Source organism: Pseudoliparis swirei, chromosome 15 (genome assembly GCF_029220125.1).
Source record: "Pseudoliparis swirei isolate HS2019 ecotype Mariana Trench chromosome 15, NWPU_hadal_v1, whole genome shotgun sequence".
Taxonomy (NCBI): Eukaryota; Metazoa; Chordata; class Actinopteri; order Perciformes; family Liparidae; genus Pseudoliparis; species Pseudoliparis swirei.
The window spans coordinates 21444774-21466004 of NC_079402.1; the positions used below are offsets into that span (position 1 = coordinate 21444774).

The window sequence follows — 21231 nt, forward strand, 5'->3', positions numbered from 1 at the left end:
TCCATGCTGCGTTCAGGGACACCTGTTTCCCACAACACCTGTCTGTCTGTGCTGCATTCAGGGGCACCTGTTTCCCACAACACGTGTATGTCCGTGCTGCGTTCAGGGACACCTGTTCCCCACAATATGTGTCTGTCCATGCTGCATTCACGGACACCTGTTCCCCACAACACGTGTCTGTCTGTGCTGCATTCAGGGACACCAGTTTATGAAAATGATTCATAAACTATTTAAATTCAAACTCGATGTCTTCTGAAGCTACGGAAGCTCTGGGCGGACAAACTTCAAACCTTTGACTTCTAGTTTGAGTTTTGACCTTCAGGGCTTCCTTACTGAAGAACCCAACGAGGGCCCTGTTTGTTGTTGTTGTTGTTCTCTCATTGAAACGTTAAGGGCTCGTCCCTTGATCAATAATTAACAAACTATGGACGCGGGTTTAAGGGTCATTAATGATCAGGGCTGATCGATTGATGATGTCATCTTAAAGGAACAGTACGACAAACACAATCCGGCTCTCAGATTTATTTCAGACTTCTTCACATTGAACAACAGAAACATGAAGAGGAGGAGGAGGAGGAAAGCATCACGAAGAGGAGGATGAAGGTGAATACACTGGGGTAAAGTCCTTCCTGTAGATTTTAGACAAACTTCTTTTAAATGAATAAGAAACTAAAAGCTCTCAATAAGAAGACGAGTACAGAGTCAAATCATTAAGTAGTTTACAATCAATAAGTTGTGGGTGATCATCAGACTACATGTTCCTCCTGAGGGATCAATAACACACCTAGCATCAGATCAATAGAATCAGTGACCTTTGACCCCGTCGGGCTTCTGCCGAAACCACTTCATGTTTCCAGCGATCTGATTGGAGCTCCAAGGTGAACCAGCTTCATGATGATGATGATGAAGATGATGATGATGATGAAAGTGTTCTAGCAGTGGTTATAAGGTCAGCAGGTCGTATATGTGACAGTTAAGGGTTAATCGTGTGTGTGTGTGTGTGTGTGTGTGTGTGTGTGTGTGTGTGTGTGTGTGTGTGTGTGTGTGTGTGTGTGTGTGTGTGTGTGTGTGTGTGTGTGTGTGTGTGTGTGTGTGTGTGTGTCTAGAACAGCGACGCCTTCTTCTTCAGCTCGTTCCGTCTCCACAGAGACAGACGAGAAAACTCCATCAGGTCCATCCCAAAGACCTGGAGGAACTCAGCTGGGCCCAGGTGCCTCTGAGGAGGAGGAGGAGCAGCTCAGTGGTTGTGTTACATACTTTATGAATATATAATAATAATTTTAATGACTATGATCTTTATGACCTCATGATGTAATACTGGATCAATAATCTGAATCTACACACAGACACACACATAGACACACACGCACGCACACACACACACCTCCAGCCGGGTGCGGTCCACTCCTGGAGGCGGCCTGCAGCGCCCTCTGTGGGTCACAATCAGCGCTTCATAGGGAAGAACCTGATGGCAGATTAATGATGTCATGGATTAAATAACAGACACGATGTAATTCACATCAATGACACAGGACGCGGGGGCGCTAGGGAGCAGGAGACGAGGGCGCTAGAGAGCAGTAGACGAGGGCGCTAGGGATCAGGACACGAGGGCGCTAGAGAGCAGGAGACGAGGGCGCTAGAGAGCAGGAGACGAGGGCGCTAGAGAGCAGTAGACGAGGGCGCTAGAGAGCAGTAGACGAGGGCGCTAGAGAGCAGGACACGAGGGCGCTAGAGAGCAGGACACGAGGGCGCTAGAGAGCAGGACACGAGGGCGCTAGAGAGCAGTAGACGAGGGCGCTAGAGAGCAGGACACGAGGGCGCTAGAGAGCAGGACACGAGGGCGCTAGAGAGCAGGCTCTAGAGAGCAGGACACGAGGGCGCTAGAGAGCAGGACACGAGGGCGCTAGAGAGCAGGACACGAGGGCGCTAGAGAGCAGGACACGAGGGCGCTAGAGAGCAGGACACGAGGGCGCTAGAGAGCAGGAGACGAGGCGCTAGAGAGCAGGACACGAGGGCCCAGAGAGAGCAGGACGAGGGCGCAGAGAGCAGGACACGAGGCGCAGAGAGCAGGACACGTGGCGCGAGGCAGGACCAGGCAGAGAGCAGGACACGAGGCTTAGAGAGCAGGACGAGGGCCCAGAGAGCAGGACACAGGCGCTAGAGAGCAGGAGACAGGGCGCCAGAGAGCAGGACACGAGGGCCAGAGAGCAGGACACGAGGCGCAGAGAGCAGGACACGAGGGCTAGAGAGCAGGACTGAGGCTAGAGAGAGCAGACAACAGGGCGCAGAGAGCAGGACACGAGGGCTTAGAGAGCAGGACACGAGGGCCAGAGAGCAGGACCAGGCTTAGAGAGCAGGACACGAGGCGCAGAGAGCAGGACACGAGGCGCCTAGAGAGCAGGACACGAGGGCCCAGAGAGCAGGACACGAGGCCAGAGAGCAGGGCAGGCAGAGAGCAGGAGACGAGGCGCAGAGAGCAGGAGACGAGGCCCAGAGAGCAGGACAGGGCGCAGAGAGCAGGAGACGAGGCTAGAGAGCAGGAGATGAGGGCTAGAGAGCAGGAGACGAGGCTTAGAGAGCAGTAGACGAGGCCAGAGAGCAGTGACCGAGGCTAGAGAGCAGGACACGAGGGCGCCAGAGAGCAGGACACAGGGCGCTAGAGAGCAGCAGACGAGGCGCTAGAGAGCAGGAGACAGGGCTAGAGATCAGGACACGAGGCGCTAGAGAGCAGGACACAAGGCGCTAGAGAGCAGGAGACAGGGCCCAGAGAGCAGGAGACGAGGCTAGAGAGCAGGACACGAGGCTAGAGAGCAGGAGACAAGGCGCTAGAGAGCAGGAGACGAGGGCGCTAGAGAGCAGGACACGAGGGCGCTAGAGAGCAGGACACGAGGGCGCTAGAGAGCAGGGGATGAGGGCGCTAGAGAGCAGGACACGAGGGCGCTAGAGAGCAGGACACGAGGGCGCTAGAGAGCAGGAGACGAGGGCGCTAGAGAGCAGGAGACGAGGGCGCTAGGGATCAGGACACGAGGGCGCTAGAGAGCAGGACACAAGGGCGCTAGAGAGCAGGAGACGAGGGCGCTAGAGAGCAGGAGACGAGGGCGCTAGAGAGCAGGAGACGAGGGCGCTAGAGAGCAGGACACGAGGGCGCTAGAGAGCAGGAGATGAGGGCGCTAGATAGCAGGAGATGAGGGCGCTAGAGAGCAGGACACGAGTTGTTAAAATAAATGTAAAAGTTAGTGAGTTCAATTTTATTTGTAACACTTTTCACAGATCCATACCATAATGACAGTGTTGTTGTCATGGAGACTCACCTTCTGCTCCAGAATACTGGGCAGAGAGTTCCCTCTGTCCATCCCACCAGCTCTGTTCTGCACACACACACATACACACACATAGACACATACGCACACACAACCACACACATACACACACACATACGCACACACATATACACACACATACACACACACATATACACACACACATACACACACACACACACAAACACACATACACACACACATACACACTCAATAAAGACGTGAAGGTTCAACCCCGATGCTCATGGGCCCTCAGGTAGGAGGCGTGTCTTACCTGAGCCGCTGCAAAGACACGTGAGACGAGACGGTGAGGACATTGAAGAACGAGTCATTTCATTTATTTACATGTGATTATGAAACCTGTCTAGATAATAATTTTAAGTATTAGAAGTAGAACCGTTGTACTTTCCTACTGTGATGCATTTGTGTAACCCTGTAAAACTGAAATCCCACCTGCTGGTTCTTTATCTCTGTCTGTGGAGAACTCTGCAGACTGCATCTGTAAAGAGCATCGTACGCTTCACGACATCGTACGCGTCACAACATCGTACGCGTCAAGACATTGTACGCGTCACGACGTCGTACGCGTCACGACGTCGTAGTTACGACATCGTAGTCACGTCGTCGTAGTCACGACATCGTACGCGTCACGACATCGTATGCGTCACAACATCGTACGCGTCACGACATCGTAGTCACGACATCGTAGTCACGACATCGTATGCTTCACGACATCGTAGTCACGTCATCGTATGCGTCACAACATCGTACGCGTCACAACATCGTACGCGTCACGACATCGTACGCGTCACGACATCGTACAGGCGGAACACGTCCGAGGGGGAGGAGTCTCTCTTACCCGCGTCAGGCCGGGAGGCTTCGACGCTCTCGCTGACAAACCTGCAGACAGAAGAGAAGAGAGAAGAGAGGAGAGAAGACAAGAGAAGAGAAGAGAGGAGAGGGCGTGAGCCGGCTGACAGAGAGGCCACGCCCACATGGGGGTCAGCTGACAGAGAGGCCACGCCCAGAGGGGGTCGGCTGGCAGCGACGCCCACATGGAGCCTTACTGCTGTGCATGTGCGTTCGGTCCGGCAGCGACTGGGTCTTCTTCCTCCTGGGAGCCGCCTGCTCCTCCTGCTCCGCCTGCTCCTCCTGCACCTCCTGCTCCTCCTGCACCTCCTGCTCCTCCTGCTCCTCCTTCAGGATGAGCCGGCCCAGGTTGGACTTCATCTGGTTTAACAGGAACAATAATCGGGTTCTGATTCAGCTTCTGGTTCTGGTTCAGGTTCTGGTTCAGGTCCAGGTTCTGGTCCAGGTTCTGGTGTGTGGTGCTCACCTCCTCCAGAGCTGGTTCCTGCAGCGCCTCGGCGGCTCCGCTCAGGTCCTTCAACTCGTCTTCCTCCTGCAGCTCCTTCCTCTTCCTCCACTCCATCTCTGAGATTCAGCCGTCGTTAGAGAGCATGGTGTGTGTGTGTGTGTGTGTGTGTGTGTGTGTGTGTGTGTGTGTGTGTGTGTGTGTCTGTGTGTGTGTTACCCATGGCAGCCAGTGAGGGGGGGCAGGGCCAGAACTCGGTCTCGATCCTGGACTTCTCGTCTGGTTCTGGTTGTCGAGCTGCTGGAAACTTTGATGACTGAACGACGACCTCATGGTGTTTGTTTACTTCTGAAGGAACAACGTGATGAAGACCAGTAACAATATGATGAAGAGTAACAACATGATGCAGACGAGTAACAAGGTGATGAAGATGATGAAGAGGAGCTCACCGTGCTTGTAGATTGGAGGCTTCATGTAGATGTTTACTCCGTTATCTGAAAACATATCTGGGTCAAAGGTCAAATACGTGTGTCTGTGTGTGTGTGTGTTTGTCTGTGTGTGTGTTTGTCTGTGTGTGTGTGTGTGTGTGTTTGTCTGTGTGTGTGTGTGTGTGTGTGTGTGTGTGTGTGTGTGTGTGTGTTACCTGGTCTGTGGAAGTGCTGCTGGCTGCTCCTTCTTCCCTGCAGTGTCAGCATTGATCCACCAGGGGAGCTGCTGTCACTCTCTGCTCTGCGTTCCTTCACCTTCTAATAAAACGTTATCTTTATTATATATATATATTACATATATATTTATATGTATATATATAAATATGTATATTACATATATATATATAAAATATATAATATGTATGTATATATATATATTTAGATGTATATATATAAATATATATATATTACATATATATTATATATATATATATTACATTTATATATATATATAAATATATATGTACATTACATATATATATATAAATATATATATATGTATATATATATGGAATATATATATAATATATATTCCATATATATATGGAATATATACATATATATATATATATATATATACATATATATATGTAACGGCTCCTCCCATGTCCTCCATCATCATCGTCTTACCTCAGGAGACATCGTGGGGGACGAGGCGGGAGGAGACCTCTAAGACACAAAGAGACACATCATAAATGTGTGTGTGTGTGTGTGTGTGTGCGTGTGTGTGTACCTCTCTGGGGGGCGGGTCTAGGGGGGAGAAGGTGAGGTGAGGTCTGTAGGTCATCAGGTCCGGTCTCTCCACCTGGAGGATGGCTTTGTCTCTGGGGAGAGCGGCCAGGTCTCTGTAGCCCACACTGCCCCCCCGCGCCTGACACAGACACACACACACACACAGAGACACAACACACACACACAGAGACACACACAGACACACACACACACGGCACAGGTTAGAGACATCATGTGCAGGTGTGTGTATTGAGTGTTGTTGTTGTTGTTGTTTACCTGATGCATGGCTGGATAACTTTTCTTCTGTTGAACCAGCTGGAACACAAACAAGATGTTTTATTAACCCTGATGGTGACCCCTCCCGGACCGGGGGAACCGGAGCCTGTGGGACCCTGCGTTGAAGATGAACTGAATATGATCAGATATTTAAATCATAATATTATACATTATATATTATATTTCAACCAGGTTCTGAAAAGGAAAATTAAATGTTCTCAATATGATATGGTTCCTCCTTAAATGTGTTATTACTATTATTATTATCATTAATATCATCATTAATATTATTATTAATATCGTCATTATTATTATATTGTTATTATTATTGTTATATTATTATAATAATATTATTATTATATTGTTATTAATATTATTGTTGTTGTTATTATTAGAAGGGGAAGAGGAGGGAAGGAGGAGGGAGGAGGGGAGGAGGAGGGCGGAGCGGCAAGTGCGTCTGCAGCAACGCGGTAAATCAGCCTGAATCCTGAATCCTGAATCCTGAATCTTGAATATTAGCCTCGACGCGGAGCAGCAACCGGATTCTCTCACCTCCAAATAGATCCCACAGAGCTGGAAGAGATCCAGAACCAGGACCAGGAACCGAACCAGCACCAGGACCAGGACCAGCACCAGGATCAGGATCAGGACCAGGACCAGGACCAGGACCAGGATCAGGATCAGGACCAGGAGACCAGAGACCGATGGGGACGCTCCTCTCCTGCTACAGCCGAGGAGGGCGGGGACAGGAGAGGGTGGGGGGAGGGAAGGGCGGAGGAGAGCGGAGGAGAGCAGAGGGGGGGAGGAGAGGGGGAAGGGCGGAGAAGAGCGGAGGAGAGGAGAGGGGGGGAGGGAGGAGGAGGAGAGGAGAGGAAAGGGGGGCGGGGAGTGACGAGCTGCTTTTATGCCGATGGGGAGGAGGAGGAGGAGGAAGATGTGTCATGGTGACTTCGCAAACTGCATTATATGATATGATATGATAATCCTTTACTATGATGAACTACATCCAGTTGATTATTCAAAAGAGTCAATAATCAATAAAAAATATGTCTGTATTAAATGTTATGAGGTTGTTTTGTTTCTTTAAACTCAAATATAAATCATTCCGTCAATTTCAATTCATTTAAGTCACTAAATATTTTCTTTAACTTGTATGGAGGACTCAAAATGACTTATGTATAAATAAATAAATGCATGAATAAATATAGGAATAAATAAATAAATGCATGAATAAATGTATAAATAAATAAATGCTTAAATAAATGTATTAATAAATAAATAAATATAGGAATTAATAAATATACGTTATAAATCAACAGGACATCATTAAATAAATATATCTCTACATTTCTGTATTTCTTCATTTATTTATTTCTCTATTTACGTGTCCACAGGTATTTCTTCATTTATTTATGTGTGACATTTACGTGTCCGTATATTCAAATGAGCTGGGCGGTCCGAACCTCTGTCTAAAGCATGATTGGTCACAGGAGTGTGATGCACCTGGTGTGTTGTGCTCTACTACTTCTGCCTGGCACATGAAGCTGAAGTTGGCTCGCTCAGCTAACCGTTAGCAGAAGTTAGCCTAGACAGCTTTTTGACTTCAGCCGTTTATCATTTCAGTACACTGAATACAGACTCGTGTTTTCTTGGAGTCTGGTCTTGTGAGTCTGGTCTTGGGAGTCCGGACTCTCGAGGACGCAGGACGGTCTTTCTGGTCTTGTGACGTCACCACATCAACTGTTCTTGCTCATGAATTTCCTCCAATTATTCACTGTCAAATACTTTACAGTGGAGTAGAATGTGTTGCGGTGTTCACTGTCGTTTGGCGTAGGCTACGAATAAACGGTAATAACTATACAACGTCACGTAGCTTTCCTGACCCAGGGTCTCTACAATATGAAGTTGTGAATCGTAACCCTCAGTCAAATTGACGTAACGTTATCTTTTAATAAATAATAAACTCTTTGTGCTCTTTAGATCCTCCAAAACCTAATTATATCTCATGTTTAGCCGCTACGGAGACGTCAGAGCCAGCGGAGCATTTCAAAAAGTCCTGCCGAGATCAGGCTTCTCTCGGCGGCCACACAGCGCGCTGACCGCCCGGAGCTCACTGGTCCCGCGAGCAGGACCTCAAATCTCCGTCGCATATCCTTATTAGGCTGAATCTCGATAAACCGACCACAGATTTGATGCTTAAACTACTAACTTCTCGGCTGAAAACATCCTTAAATTAAATTCCGTGACTCAACAACAGTAGTATTTAGAATGTACAGACAAGAATGCATTATAAACACTGTTGGTCTACAGGTCCAAGTGCTAGGGATCGATTGCTTCTGTCTTGCTCCCCGACTTGACCAATCCTGTTCAACAATGAGGTTCGGACCGCCCAGCTCATTTGAATATACGGACACGTAAATGTCACACATAAATAAATGAAGAAATACGTATGGACACGTAAATAGAGAAATAAATAAATGAAGAAATACAGAAATATAGAGATATATTTATTTAATGATGTCCTGTTGAGTTACAACTTATATTTATTCATTCCTGTATTTATACATTTATTCTTGTATTTATTTATTTATTTATACATTTATTTAAGCATTTATTTATTTATTATTGTATTTATTCATGCATTCATTTATTTATTTATTTATATATAAGTCATTTTAAGTCCTCCATAAACTTGTGCCCAAAAGTTATTACAATTGTAAAATGGTTAAATACATTCTGGTTCATAATTTTCGAGAGTTACATTTGTTCACGATTTCTGATAATGTATATAAATATATATATATATATGTATATTTGTTTCGTCTTTAACTGTGACACTGGCCCTTTAAATCACGTGACAACCCAGAGTCGTCAGAGTTTAGCAGAGTGAAATAAATGAAGCGATGGTCCACTCCGTTCGACGATCGTGCTCCTACAATATTGTGTTATTGTAATTAGCCCATAAACAGAATAACGACCCATATTATAACATTACATATACAATAATATATTTAATATTTGTATTATATATTATCTCTGCTGTTGTGTTTCCTCGCTATTGCAGTTGGGAGATTACCGAGAACGAAAAGCGCATGCGTAGTAGTGCATCTTAACTGTAGATACGATCTTTGGTTGAGCGAAATGGCGTCGGACGAAGTGCTGGCCTCTCTGGTAGGAATCACAAGCTCTCTGACGTCTTCTTGGGCTTCTTATTAAAGCGACTTTCACCGTTTGGCTTCACCGAACCTTCCGAAACCCGCCTGAGAGATCACGAGTGTCACGGCGTACCGGAGCGCCACAAGGAGCTAACGGCGCTAACGCTAGCTAGCTGGTCAGGAAACACGTGTTCTCATGACGTCACAGGGTTGACAGAGCGCGTTATATTGTTTATTGTTTGACTTCATTTGGGTAATTTTCTAGATGAACGACCCATTCCGCCGTAACACGAATACATAAACTACGTAGCTCCTGTTATTCACGTCAATACTCCTTGCATTTATATAAATACTCCTTTTATTTATATGAATATTCCTGCATTGATATTATTCATACAGAACTAGGTTACTATATATAATAAACTGCATGTATTGACGTGAGTTCTGTGTTCACAGGGAGTGGGCGGAGCCTCAGCAGTTGCGCATGCGCTGTCTCTCCCAGCAGAAGCTTATGGGAACGACGTAAGTGTATATTTTAAGTATTCACAGTAAATATGTTCAGTGTCAGGAATGAGTACTGAAGCAGAAAATGTACACACATACACACACACACAATGTACACACATTAAATGTATTTATTAAATATATTTATTAAATGTGTTTAATAAATCTGTTTCTTAAATGTATTTCTTAAATGTATTTATTAAATGTGTTTATTAAATATATTTATTAATTGTATTTAATAAATGTATTTTTTAAATGTGTTTATTAAATATATTTATTAAATGTATTTATTAAATGTATTTATTAAATGTGTTTATTAAATATATTTATCAAATGTATTTATTAAATGTGTTTATTAAATATATTTATTAAATGTATTTAATAAATGTATTTATTAAATGTGTTTATTAAATGTATTTATTAAATGTATTTATTACATTTGTTTATTACATTTATTTATAGACCTCCCATGATGCTCCGTGATGGAGGAAGTGGTAGAAATCTCCCAGAATGCACTGGGCTTGAACAGCAGCCTCCTGTAACCTCTGACCTGTTTGTCTTTCAGCCACAACTGGAGGCCATGTGGGCCATGAAGGCCTACAACCACGCAGAGATCTACTTCAATGTGAGTACTTTGTGTACTTAAACACATATATATATATACAAACACACATATATACACACATATATACAACCATGCAGAGGTGTACTTCAATGTGAGTACTTTGTGTACTTATATACACACACACACATATATTTATATATGTATATATATTATATATTTATATAAATATATACATATATATTTCCAGCTCATCTCTTCAGTGTGTATATATATTTATATGTATATATACTATATATGTATATACACTACCGTTCAAAAGTTTGGGATCACCCAGACAATTTCGTGTTTTCCATGAAAACTCACACTTTTATTTATCAAATGAGTTGCAAAATGTATAGAAAATATAGTCAAGACATTGACAAGGTTAGAAATAATGATTTGTATTTGAAGTATTAATTTTTTTCTTCAAACTTTGCTTTTGTCAAAGAATGCTCCTTTTGCAGCAATTCCAGCATTGCAGACCTTTGGCATTCTAGTTGTTAATTTGTTGAGGTAATCTGTTGAAATGTCACCCCACGCTTCCTGAAGCACCTCCACAAGTTGGATTGGCTTGATGGGCACTTCTTGCGGACCATACGGTCAAGCTGCTCCCACAACAGCTCAATGGGGTTGAGATCTGGTGACTGGCCACTCCATTACAGACAGCAGACCAGCTGCTTCTTCCCTCAATAGTTCTTGCACAATGTGGAGGTGTGCTTTGGGTCATTGTCCTGTTGGAGGAAATTGGCTCCAATCAAGCGCTTCCCACAGGGTATGGCATGGCGTTGCAAAATGGAGTGATAGCCTTCCTTATTTAAAATCCCTTTTACCTGGTACAAATCTCCCACTTTACCAGCACCAAAGCAGCCCCAGACCATCACATGACCTCCACCATGCTTGACAGATGGTGTCAGGCACTCTTCCAGCATCTTTTCACCTGTTCTGCATCTCACAAATGTTCTTCTGTGTGATCCAAACACCTCAAACTTGGATTCATCTGTCCAGAACACCTTTTCCCAATCTTCCTCTGTCCAATGCCTGTGTTCTTTTGCCCATACCAATCTTTTCTTTTTATTGGCCAGTCTCAGATATGGCTTTTCTTTGCCACTCTGCCTAGAAGGCCAGCATCCCGGAGTCGCCTCTTCACTGTCGACGCTGACACTGGCGTTTATGGTACCATTTAAAGAAGCTGCCAGTTGAGGACCTGTGAGGCGTCTATTTCTCAAACTAGAGACTCTAATGTACTTGTCTTCTTGCTGAGTTGTGCACCGGGGCCTCCCACTTCTCTTTCTGCTCTGGTTAGAGCCCGTTTGTGCTGTTCTCTGAAGGGAGTAGTACACACCGCTGCAGGAAATCTTCAGTTTCTTTGCAATTTCTCGCATGGAATAGCCTTCATTTCTAAGAACAAGAATAGACTGGCGAGTTTCACAGGAAACTTCTTTTTTTCTGGCCATTTTGAGAGTCTTATCGAACCCACAAATGTGATGCTCCAGATAATCAACTAGCTCAAAGGAAGGCCAGTTTTATAGCTTCTCTCATCAGCAAAACAGTTTTCAGCTGTGCTAACATAATTGCACAAGGGTTTTCAAGGGTTTTCTAATCAGACATTAGTCTTCTAAGGCGATGATCAAACACAATGTACCATTAGAACACTGGAGTGATCGTTGATGGAAATGGGCCTCTATACACCTCTGGAGATATTTCATTAGAAACCAGACGTTTCCACCTAGAATAGTCATTTACCACATTAACAATGTATAGAGTGTATTTCTGATTGATTTAATGTTATCTTCATTGAAAAAAACAATGCTTTTCTTTGAAAAATAAGGACATTTCTAAGTGATCCCAAACTTTTGAACGGTAGTGTATATGTATATGTATATATATATATATATATATATATATTTTCAGCTCATCTCTTCAGTGTGTATATTTATATTTGTATATATTTATATAAATATATATTTATATATATATTTCCAGCTCATCTCTTCAGTGTGTATATATATTTATATGTATAAATAAATATATATATGTATATATACAGGCACGTGCACAGATAGAGCCCCCCCCTCCCCCCCCTTCTCCTCTGACCGGCAGCACCAGACAAACAGGTCATGACGGCGTTTGTCCCCTGACGTTGTTTTGTGATAAATCAACCACAACATTAGCGCTGCTGAAAACATGACGTCACAACTGGTCCGACGTTTCCTAAAATAATAAAACATAAACTCACGAAATCTGTGATTTCAAAGCCTCGTCCAGCTGTTTACTGACGTTAGAGTAGAGAGAGAGAAGAGAGAGAGAGAGTTCTTATTCCGTTCTATTTAACAGGGGCTAGTCTAGGATCTGCGTGGCCAGACTGAAAAAAAAAAATCATAATGCCTCTCTGGTATTGTTCAGAGGGCCGGGCCAAATGTGGAGGCGGGCCGTATTCGGCCCGCGGGCCTTAGTTTGAGGACCACTGCTCTTGGCTGTTGATGTCTATCAATATAGCTCATTCTATCTAAGCTGCATTGGCTAAGCCCCAGATGTATCCAAATCCTAGAGACGCCCCTGGCGAGGAGGGCGATACGTGGCTGGCATGACGACCCATTAGCCAATCAGAACGCTTGTACTGTTGTTGCTATATAATAATTCATCTTTATTCATAAAGAAAATGTAAGCTAGTGGTCTGATGCTGTCAGAGGAAACGCAGGTCGAGGATGTATTGCATCATCAGTGTATTGCTGCTAATGCTTCAACTCTGTCAGAATATTGTTTTGCCATTGGGTGCCCTTTTCTTTGGTTTGAGCACCTGCCCCCCAAAATGTCTGTGCACGTGCCTGTATATTATATATTATGTATATATATATATTTTTTTCAGCTCATCTCTTCAGTGTGTATATATATATATTTATATATGTGTATATATATTTAGATATTTACATTTCCAGCTCATCTCTTCAGTGGATCCAAAGTTCCTGAAGCTCACGAAGCTCGATGATGAGATCTACTCCGACTTCAGAGGAACCTTCAAGGACCTGGACGTGAAGCGGCTGACGACCGAGGACCTGAAGTCTGAGGGGGCCAAGGAGGTGAGACCTGGTCTGAGGGGGTGAGACCTAGTCCTGAAGAGGTGGAACCACAGAAGGGTTCTTAAGGGTCCTCCTGGTCTCTTCAGGTTCTTGTTGATGTTTCAGGTCTGGCGTCCGTTCTGTAACCGCTTTGAAGGACTCGTGGAGGACTTCAACTATGGCACGCTGCTCCGCCTGGACGCCGAGCGCGACTACAGCGAGGAGAACTCCATCTTCGGTCTGTTGGTATCGCACTGTTCATCATCAACAACAACAACAACTTTTGTGTCTCCAGCCACCAGGGTTCAGTTCTTTGCTGTTGAAGTCGCCCGAAACAGAGAAGGGTCCAACGACACCGTGTTCCTGTCCCAGAAGTCCAAGAGCTAGAAGAATCAGGACCTCCACCCAGACCCAGAACCTCCACCCAGGACCCTCCACGCTTTCTAATTTAGTGAAGTTTGTTTTATTTTCTTGTAACTTTGGAAACCACAAATAAAGTCTGATGCATTTTTTCTGAATAAATTGTAAATAATAACAGTGGCTGCAAGGAGGGGCTACAGGGAGGGGGGTATGACTCATTACACAGGGTGTCCGCGGGTTCTTAAAAAGTCTTAAATTGCTTTTCCTAAAAATAAGGCCTTAAAAAGTCTTAAAAAGTCTTAAATTCAGATTGGATTGGTCTTAAATTTTTTGGGTGTCATGTCATTACGAATATGAGGCAATCTGTTCCGCCAGGTCCGTAGTTTGCTCCGGTCGCTCTGCGGTGTCTCTGGTGTCACCGGGGCCACGCCCCTTCTCTTAAAGGGGCCCCGCGTATTCGGTCCCATCCCCGACAACGTGAAGCATCGGCTACTTTAGAAAACATGGCAGGATGCAAGTTCAACAACGGCTTGAAAAGAACGAGTGTTTCTGGTCACGGTCGGTGAAATGCTTCTGAAGCTGCGTTATGTGTCGCGAGACTTTCCAGCGGTGGAATCTCACGTGCAGAGCAAGAAGCACAGAGACTAGCGAAGGCCGCCAGCAGCCCGCGGGGCTAGCTGCTGCTCCGCCGCTAGCTCCTGCTCCGCCGCCAGCAACAACGTCAACTACAACGCTGGAGGTCACCGGAGGAAATCCAGCGCCTTGCAACAAAGAGCTCATCACCGAAGACCAACGCTGCAGTGCGTTCTTCATTCTGTTCCACGAGACTCTGGACCAGACCACCGCGAGACTCTGGACCAGACCATCACGAGACTCTGGACCAGACCACCGCGAGACTCTGGACCAGACCACCGCAGTACTCTACTGCGGTCAACTCAGCCGACACTCGGATCTCCTTGGTCAACTCAGCCGACACTTAAATTTCTGTGCACCTATAGACTGATGTTCACGGTAAACGCATTCGATCGGGAGCGCGCAAGGGTTTTGATAAAGTTAGCGGCAGGATTCACGTGACACAACATCCGGTTTTACAAAGTTAGCGGAAAGAACTACGTGAAACAACATCCGTTTTTCAAAATAAGATGTCGACAAATCATACACTAGCATATACAAGTAAACAATTAACTGATTTTGAATCTTTCTAGATCGTTTCTGAGATTTAGCTTAAATTATGCTAACATTAAAACGTTTTACTGGACCAAGGAAGAGTTTATAAAAATAAAACTCAGACTTTGTATGATAAAAAATTCCTGTTTAAAGAAATCGGTCATTTCTTTCATGTTTGAAGTGCTTTATATATGTTTTTCCTCATAATGCCCGGCATTGACTGATGCAGCTGTGTTTAGGACAATCCAGACTTCCATTATCCTGGGAATCAGACATATTTACTGTCCCAATTTGGAGATATTTCAAATTAAAAGTCCAAAATGATTAAAGACATCGGTCATTTCTTACATGTTTGAAGTGCTTTATATCTGTTTTTCCCCATAATGCCTGGCATTGATTGATGCAGCTGTATTCAGGACAATCCGGACTTCCATTATCCTGGGAATCAGACATATTTACGGTCCCAATTTGGAGATATTTCAAATTAAAAATCCAAAATCTTTAGAGAAATCGGTCATTTCTTTCATGTTTAAAGAAATCGGTCATTTCTTTCATGTTTGAAGTGCTTTATCTGTGTTTTTCCCCATAATGCCCGGCATTGACTGATGCAGCTGTGTTCAGGACAATCCAGACTTCCATTATCCTGGGAATCAGACATATCTACGCAGGGCTCCAGACTGCGACCAAATGGTCGCATTTTGCGCCTAAAATTAGACACAGTGCGAGTAAATTTTTCATCAACTCGCGCATGCGCGACCAGTAAATTAGCAGATTTCTTTTTTTTGTTATGAAATATTTTTGTTGTTTACAAACTTGTTCTACACTTCAGCCCACTATAGTTAGCGGTAATGCCTGAATGACTGGTTTGCTAACCGACATTAACTCCAGAAGAAGAAGAAAGGAGACGAAAACCGAAGAAGAAGAAGGCTGGCCTGTGTGTGAGAGGGGGGGGGGGCTAATGTGTGAAAAGAGGCGCACCGCAACGGAGACGCAACGAGGGCGAGGGCCGCAGAGTGAGAGGTCCACGAGGGGATCCTCACCACCGAGCGGCGTCCCCGTCCCCCGAGTTGAATCTCTGGGTCAACTCAGCCGACTCTCACATGTCTGAGCCCTTATAGACTGATGTTCACGGTAAACGCATTCGATCTGGAGCGCGCGAGGGTTTTGATAACGTTAGCGGAAGGATTTAAGTGACAACATCCGGTTTTGCAAAGTTAGCGGAAAGAACCACGTGAAACAACATCCGTTTATCAAAATAAGATGTCGACAAATCATACACTAACATATAAAAGTAAACAATGAACTGATGTTGTATCTTTATAGATAGTTTCTGAGATTTAGCTTAAATTATGCTAACATTAAAATGTTTACTGTACCAAGGAAGAGTTTATAAAAATTAGTCAGTCTTTTGTATGTTAAGAAAAGTCCTGTATATAGATTTCCCCAAGAGTTCCAGGAAATGAATGATGCAGATGTGTTCCATACATATCTGAAATCCCCTACAATAGCAATCAAACAATTTTAATGTATCAATTAGGAAAATTTTCAAAGTAAAAGTTCTAAATGTTTAAAGAAATCGGTAATTTCTTTAATGTTTGAGTTGCTTTATATATGTATTTCCTCATAGTCCTAGGCAATAATGCTACACAATAAATAGAATGCTTCAATCAACACCGTGATCGGTGATTGGTATTATCGGATCGGCAGATACTGATTTCAGTGATCGGTGATCGGTATTATCGGTGATCGGCAGATACTGATTTCAGTGATCGGTGATCGGTATTATCGGTGATCGGCAGATACTGATTTCAGTGATCAGTGATCGGCACCAAAAACCTGATCGGTGCATCTCTAGAAACCAACAAATGTTTTGATTGGCCACATCGAAGTGCAACATGCACATGCTCAAGGTATGTTTTCTCTTCAAATATGTTTAAACTCAATACAGTAACTTCTGAAGAGTTCTCTGTTGTGAATGTTTTGCAGTTCATGAAGGCAAACAGGCATAAGATTGTATATTGTCAAATTATTTATCAGTAATACAGTAAAAATGATGGGAAAACTTTGCAAGTCGATTTATAGTGTGTCAGGGTTTTTCCTGCAGAGAAAATTTGGGCGCGCGCCTAAGCCGTTTTCCCGAGCGCCTATGACAAATCCCGAGCGCCTAAGGCAAAAAAAAGTCTGCGTTGAAAAAACAAAAAACAACTGTGTTCATCAGGTTCATGTCAGCGAATATGTTCTCAATAGTATGTTTCAAGGAGGTGTGCTCACCTGTGTGCGCGTATCACGGCAGAGCGGCCAGCTGCTGATCACGCACTCAATAGCTCGACTGCATGAATAGAAGGTGCGCGCATAGCGCGGCAAAAAAAAATTTGGGACCACCCAAGACCCATTTTGACCCAGGAAAAAGTGCGCCCCTAAATTTTCTGCTTGCGCCCCTAACATTTTAAGTTAGGAGCGACTGTGCTCCTAGTTAAAAAAGTTAGTCTGGAGCCCTGCTACGGCCCCAATTTGGAGATATTTCAAATTAAAAGTCCAAAATCTTTAGAGAAATCGGTCATTTCTTTCATTTTTAAAGAAATCGGTCATTTCTTTCATGTTTGAAGTGCTTTATCTATGTTCTTCCCCATAATGCCCGGCATTGACTGATGCAGCTGTGTTCAGGACAATCCAGACTTCCATTATCCTGGGAATAAGACATATCTACGGACCCAATTGGGAGATATTTCAAATTAAAAGTCCTAAATGTTTAAAGAAATCGGTCATTTCTTTCATGTTTGAAGTGCTTTATCTATGTTTTTCCCCATAATGCCCGGCATTGACTGATGCAGCTGTGTTCAGGACAATCCAGACTTACATTATCCTGGGAATCAGACATATCTACGCACCCAATTTGGAGATATTTCAAATTAAAAGTCCTAAATGTTTAAAGAAATCGGTCATTTCTTTCATGTTCGAAGTGCTTTATCTATGTTTTTCCCCATAATGCCTGGCATTGACTGATGCAGCTGTGTTCAGGACAATCCAGACTTCCATTATCCTGGGAATAAGACATATCTACGGACCCAATTGGGAGATATTTCAAATTAAAAGTCCTAAATGTTTAAAGAAATCGGTCATTTCTTTCATGTTTGAAGAAATCGGTCATTTCTTTCATGTTTGAAGTGCTTTATCTATGTTTTTCCCCATAATGCCCGGCATTGACTGATGCAGCTGTGTTCAGGACAATCCAGACTTCCATTATCCCGGGAATCAGACATATCTACGGACCCAATTGGGAGATATTTCAAATTAAAAGTCCTAAATGTTTAAAGAAATCGGTCATTTCTTTCATGTTTGAAGTGCTTTATCTATGTTTTTCCCCATAATGCCCGGCATTGACTGATGCAGCTGTATTCAGGACAATCCAGACTTCCATTATCCTGGGAATCAGACATATCTACGGACCCAATTTGGAGATATTTCAAATTAAAAGTCCTAAATGTTTAAAGAAATCGGTCATTTCTTTCATGTTCGAAGTGCTTTATCTATGTTTTTCCCCATAATGCCCGGCATTGACTGATGCAGCTGTGTTCAGGACAATCCAGACTTCCATTATCCCGGGAATCAGACATATCTACGGACCCAATTGGGAGATATTTCAAAGTAAATGTCCTAAATGTTTACAAGTAATCGGTAATTTACTTAATGTTTGAGGTGCTTTATATATGTTTACCCGGAAAAATCTGGGAAATAATTTGGGAATTGTTAATAAAACATGATTTACCCTTCAACTTCCACTGATATGCATGCAAACTAATACATTGTTTCACACACACACACACACACAGACACACACACACTGACAGAAACACAGACACACATACGTACACACACACATAGGCAGAGACACACATACTCACACACAGACACACTCATACGCACACACTCTTACACACGCACACACAGACAGACAGACACACACTCACACACACAGAATGACAGACACACAGACACACACTCTCACACACAGACACACACATACAGACACATACATACAAACACAGGCAGAATCTCACACACGCACGCACACACACACACACACACACGCATACTCTGCAGACTGACCCTTGACCTCCCAATTGCCTTCTTTGAATTTGAAAAGGATCCACATCTTTGAGTTGATTGAAAGTATGACAAATTAACTAAAAGACTGGTTTTAAGGATCGTATAAGGGTTATTGGCACGGTGACAATTCTCTCTTGTGAAAGTTTTGAAGGGGATTCCCCTCATGACCTCAAATTATTGTATTTAGGTAAATATAATATATTAAATATAAAGCAGTAGGGTTATATCTGAGAGACAATTGGGAGGTCAAGGGTCAGTCTGCAGAGTATGCGTGTGTGTGTGTGTGCGTGCGTGTGTGAGATTCTGCCTGTGTTTGTATGTATGTGTCTGTATGTGTGTGTCTGTGTGTGAGAGTGTGTGTCTGTGTGCGTGTGTGTCTGTCATTCTGTGTGTGTGAGTGTGTGTCTGTCTGTCTGTGTGTGCGTGGCATTATGGGGAAAAACATAGATAAAGCACTTCGAACATGAAAGAAATGACCGATTTCTTTAAACATTTAGGACTTTTAATTTGAAATATCTCCCAATTGGGTCCGTAGATATGTCTGATTCCCGGGATAATGGAAGTCTGGATTGTCCTGAACACAGCTGCATGAGTCAATGCCGGGCATTATGGGGAAAAACATAGATAAAGCACTTCAAACATGAAAGAAATGACCGATTTCTTTAAACATTTAGGACTTTAATTTGAAATATCTCCAAATTGGGTCCGTAGATATGTCTTATTCCCAGGATAATGGAAGTCTGGATTGTCCTGAACACAGCTGCATCAGTCAATGCCGGGCATTATGAGGAAAAATGTATATAAAGCACTTCAAACATGAAAGAAATGACCGATTTCTCGTAAACATTTAGGACTTTTACTTTGAAATATCTCCCAATTGGGAACGTAGATATGTCTGATTCCCAGGATAATGGAAGTCTGGATTGTCCTGAACACAGCTGCATCAGTCAATGCCGGGCATTATGAGGAAAAATGTATATAAAGCACTTCAAACATGAAAGAAATGACCGATTTCTCGTAAACATTTAGGACTTTTACTTTGAAATATCTCCCAATTGGGAACGTAGATATGTCTGATTCCCAGGATAATGGAAGTCTGGATTGTCCTGAACACAGCTGCATCAGTCAATGCCGGGCATTATGGGGAAAAACATAGATAAAGCACTTCGAACATGAAAGAAATGACCGATTTCTTTAAACATTTAGGACATTTAATTTGAAATATCTCCAAATTGGGTCCGTAGATATGTCTGATTCCCAGGATAATGGAAGTCTGGATTGTCCTGATCACAGCTGCATCAGTCAATGCTGGGCATTATGGGGAAAAACATAGATAAAGCACTTCAAACATGAAAGAAATGACCGATTTCTTTAAAAATGAAAGAAATGACCGATTTCTCTAAAGATTTTGGATTTTTAATTTGAAATATCTCCAAATTGGGTCCGTAGATATGTCTGATTCCCAGGATAATGGAAGTCTGGATTGTCCTGAGCACAGCTGCATCAGTCAATGCCGGGCATTATGGGGAAAAACATAGATAAAGCACTTCGAACATGAAAGAAATGACCGATTTCTTTAAACATTTAGGACTTTTAATTTGAAATATCTCCAAATTGGGTCTGTAGATATGTCTTATTCCCAGGATAATGGAAGACTGGATTGTCCTGAACACAGCTGCATCAGTCAATGCCGGGCATTATGAGGAAAAATGTATATAAAGCACTTCAAACATGAAAGAAATGACCGATTTCTCGTAAACATTTAGGACTTTTACTTTGAAATATCTCCCAATTGGGAACGTAGATATGTCTGATTCCCAGGATAATGGAAGTCAGGACTGTCTTGAACACAGCTGCATCATTCATTTCCTGGAACTGTTGGGGAAATCTATATACAGGATTTTTTTAATATACAAAAGTCTGAGTTTTATTTTTATAAACTCTTCCTTGGTACAGTAAACACGTTTTAATGTTAGCATAATTGAAGCTAAATCTCATAAACGATCTATAAAGATTCAAAATCAGTTAATTGTTTACTTGTATATGCTAGTGTATGATTTGTCGACATCTTATTTTGAAAAACGGATGTTGTGTCACGTAGTTCTTTCCGCTAACTTTGCAAAACCGGATGTTGTGTCACGTGAATC

The 21231-nt window shown here is 43.2% G+C and overlaps 2 protein-coding genes across 3 annotated transcripts; one reads left to right on the forward strand and one right to left on the reverse strand.

The window, feature by feature from the left end:
* Nucleotides 1-507: 507 nt before the first annotated feature.
* On the reverse strand, nt 508-6722 carry LOC130205381 (dematin-like). Its single transcript, XM_056432709.1, has 15 exons — nt 6684-6722; nt 6132-6170; nt 5857-5994; nt 5754-5792; nt 5279-5381; nt 5085-5129; nt 4855-4983; nt 4657-4754; nt 4388-4550; nt 4180-4220; nt 3774-3819; nt 3595-3602; nt 3312-3368; nt 1385-1465; nt 508-1216 (listed from the first exon to the last, which is right to left on the reverse strand). Exons 2-15 carry the CDS (start codon nt 6138-6140, stop codon nt 1103-1105), a joined length of 1071 nt encoding a protein of 356 aa, XP_056288684.1. The 5' UTR covers nt 6141-6170; nt 6684-6722; the 3' UTR covers nt 508-1102.
* A 2487-nt stretch (nt 6723-9209) lies between these two features.
* On the forward strand, nt 9210-13962 carry pbdc1 (polysaccharide biosynthesis domain containing 1). 2 transcript variants are annotated; one of them, XM_056432359.1, is made up of 6 exons: nt 9214-9302; nt 9743-9808; nt 10356-10415; nt 13331-13471; nt 13577-13688; nt 13746-13962. In XM_056432359.1, the coding sequence occupies exons 1-6, from the start codon at nt 9273-9275 to the stop codon at nt 13835-13837; spliced, it is 501 nt and encodes a 166-aa protein (XP_056288334.1). In that variant the 5' UTR covers nt 9214-9272; the 3' UTR covers nt 13838-13962. The 2 variants fall into 2 exon arrangements, with proteins under 2 accessions (XP_056288333.1, XP_056288334.1); XM_056432358.1 differs by having other exon boundaries at nt 9210-9302; nt 13577-13962.
* The last annotated feature ends 7269 nt before the right edge of the window (nt 13963-21231 follow it).

Excerpts from the sequence above, each read along its gene's own strand:
- LOC130205381 (XM_056432709.1), bottom strand. Across the intron at positions 4,221-4,387 it reads CCGAACGCACATGCACAGCA|GTTTGTCAGCGAGAGCGTCG; the intron begins GTAAGGCTCCAT and ends TTCTGTCTGCAG. Across the intron at positions 3,820-4,179 it reads AGCCTCCCGGCCTGACGCGG|ATGCAGTCTGCAGAGTTCTC; the intron begins GTAAGAGAGACT and ends TGCTCTTTACAG.
- pbdc1 (XM_056432358.1), top strand. The coding sequence starts at position 9,273 with ATGGCGTCGGACGAAGTGCTGGCCTCTCTG. Across the intron at positions 9,303-9,742 it reads ACGAAGTGCTGGCCTCTCTG|GGAGTGGGCGGAGCCTCAGC; the intron begins GTAGGAATCACA and ends CTGTGTTCACAG. Across the intron at positions 13,472-13,576 it reads AGTCTGAGGGGGCCAAGGAG|GTCTGGCGTCCGTTCTGTAA; the intron begins GTGAGACCTGGT and ends TTGATGTTTCAG.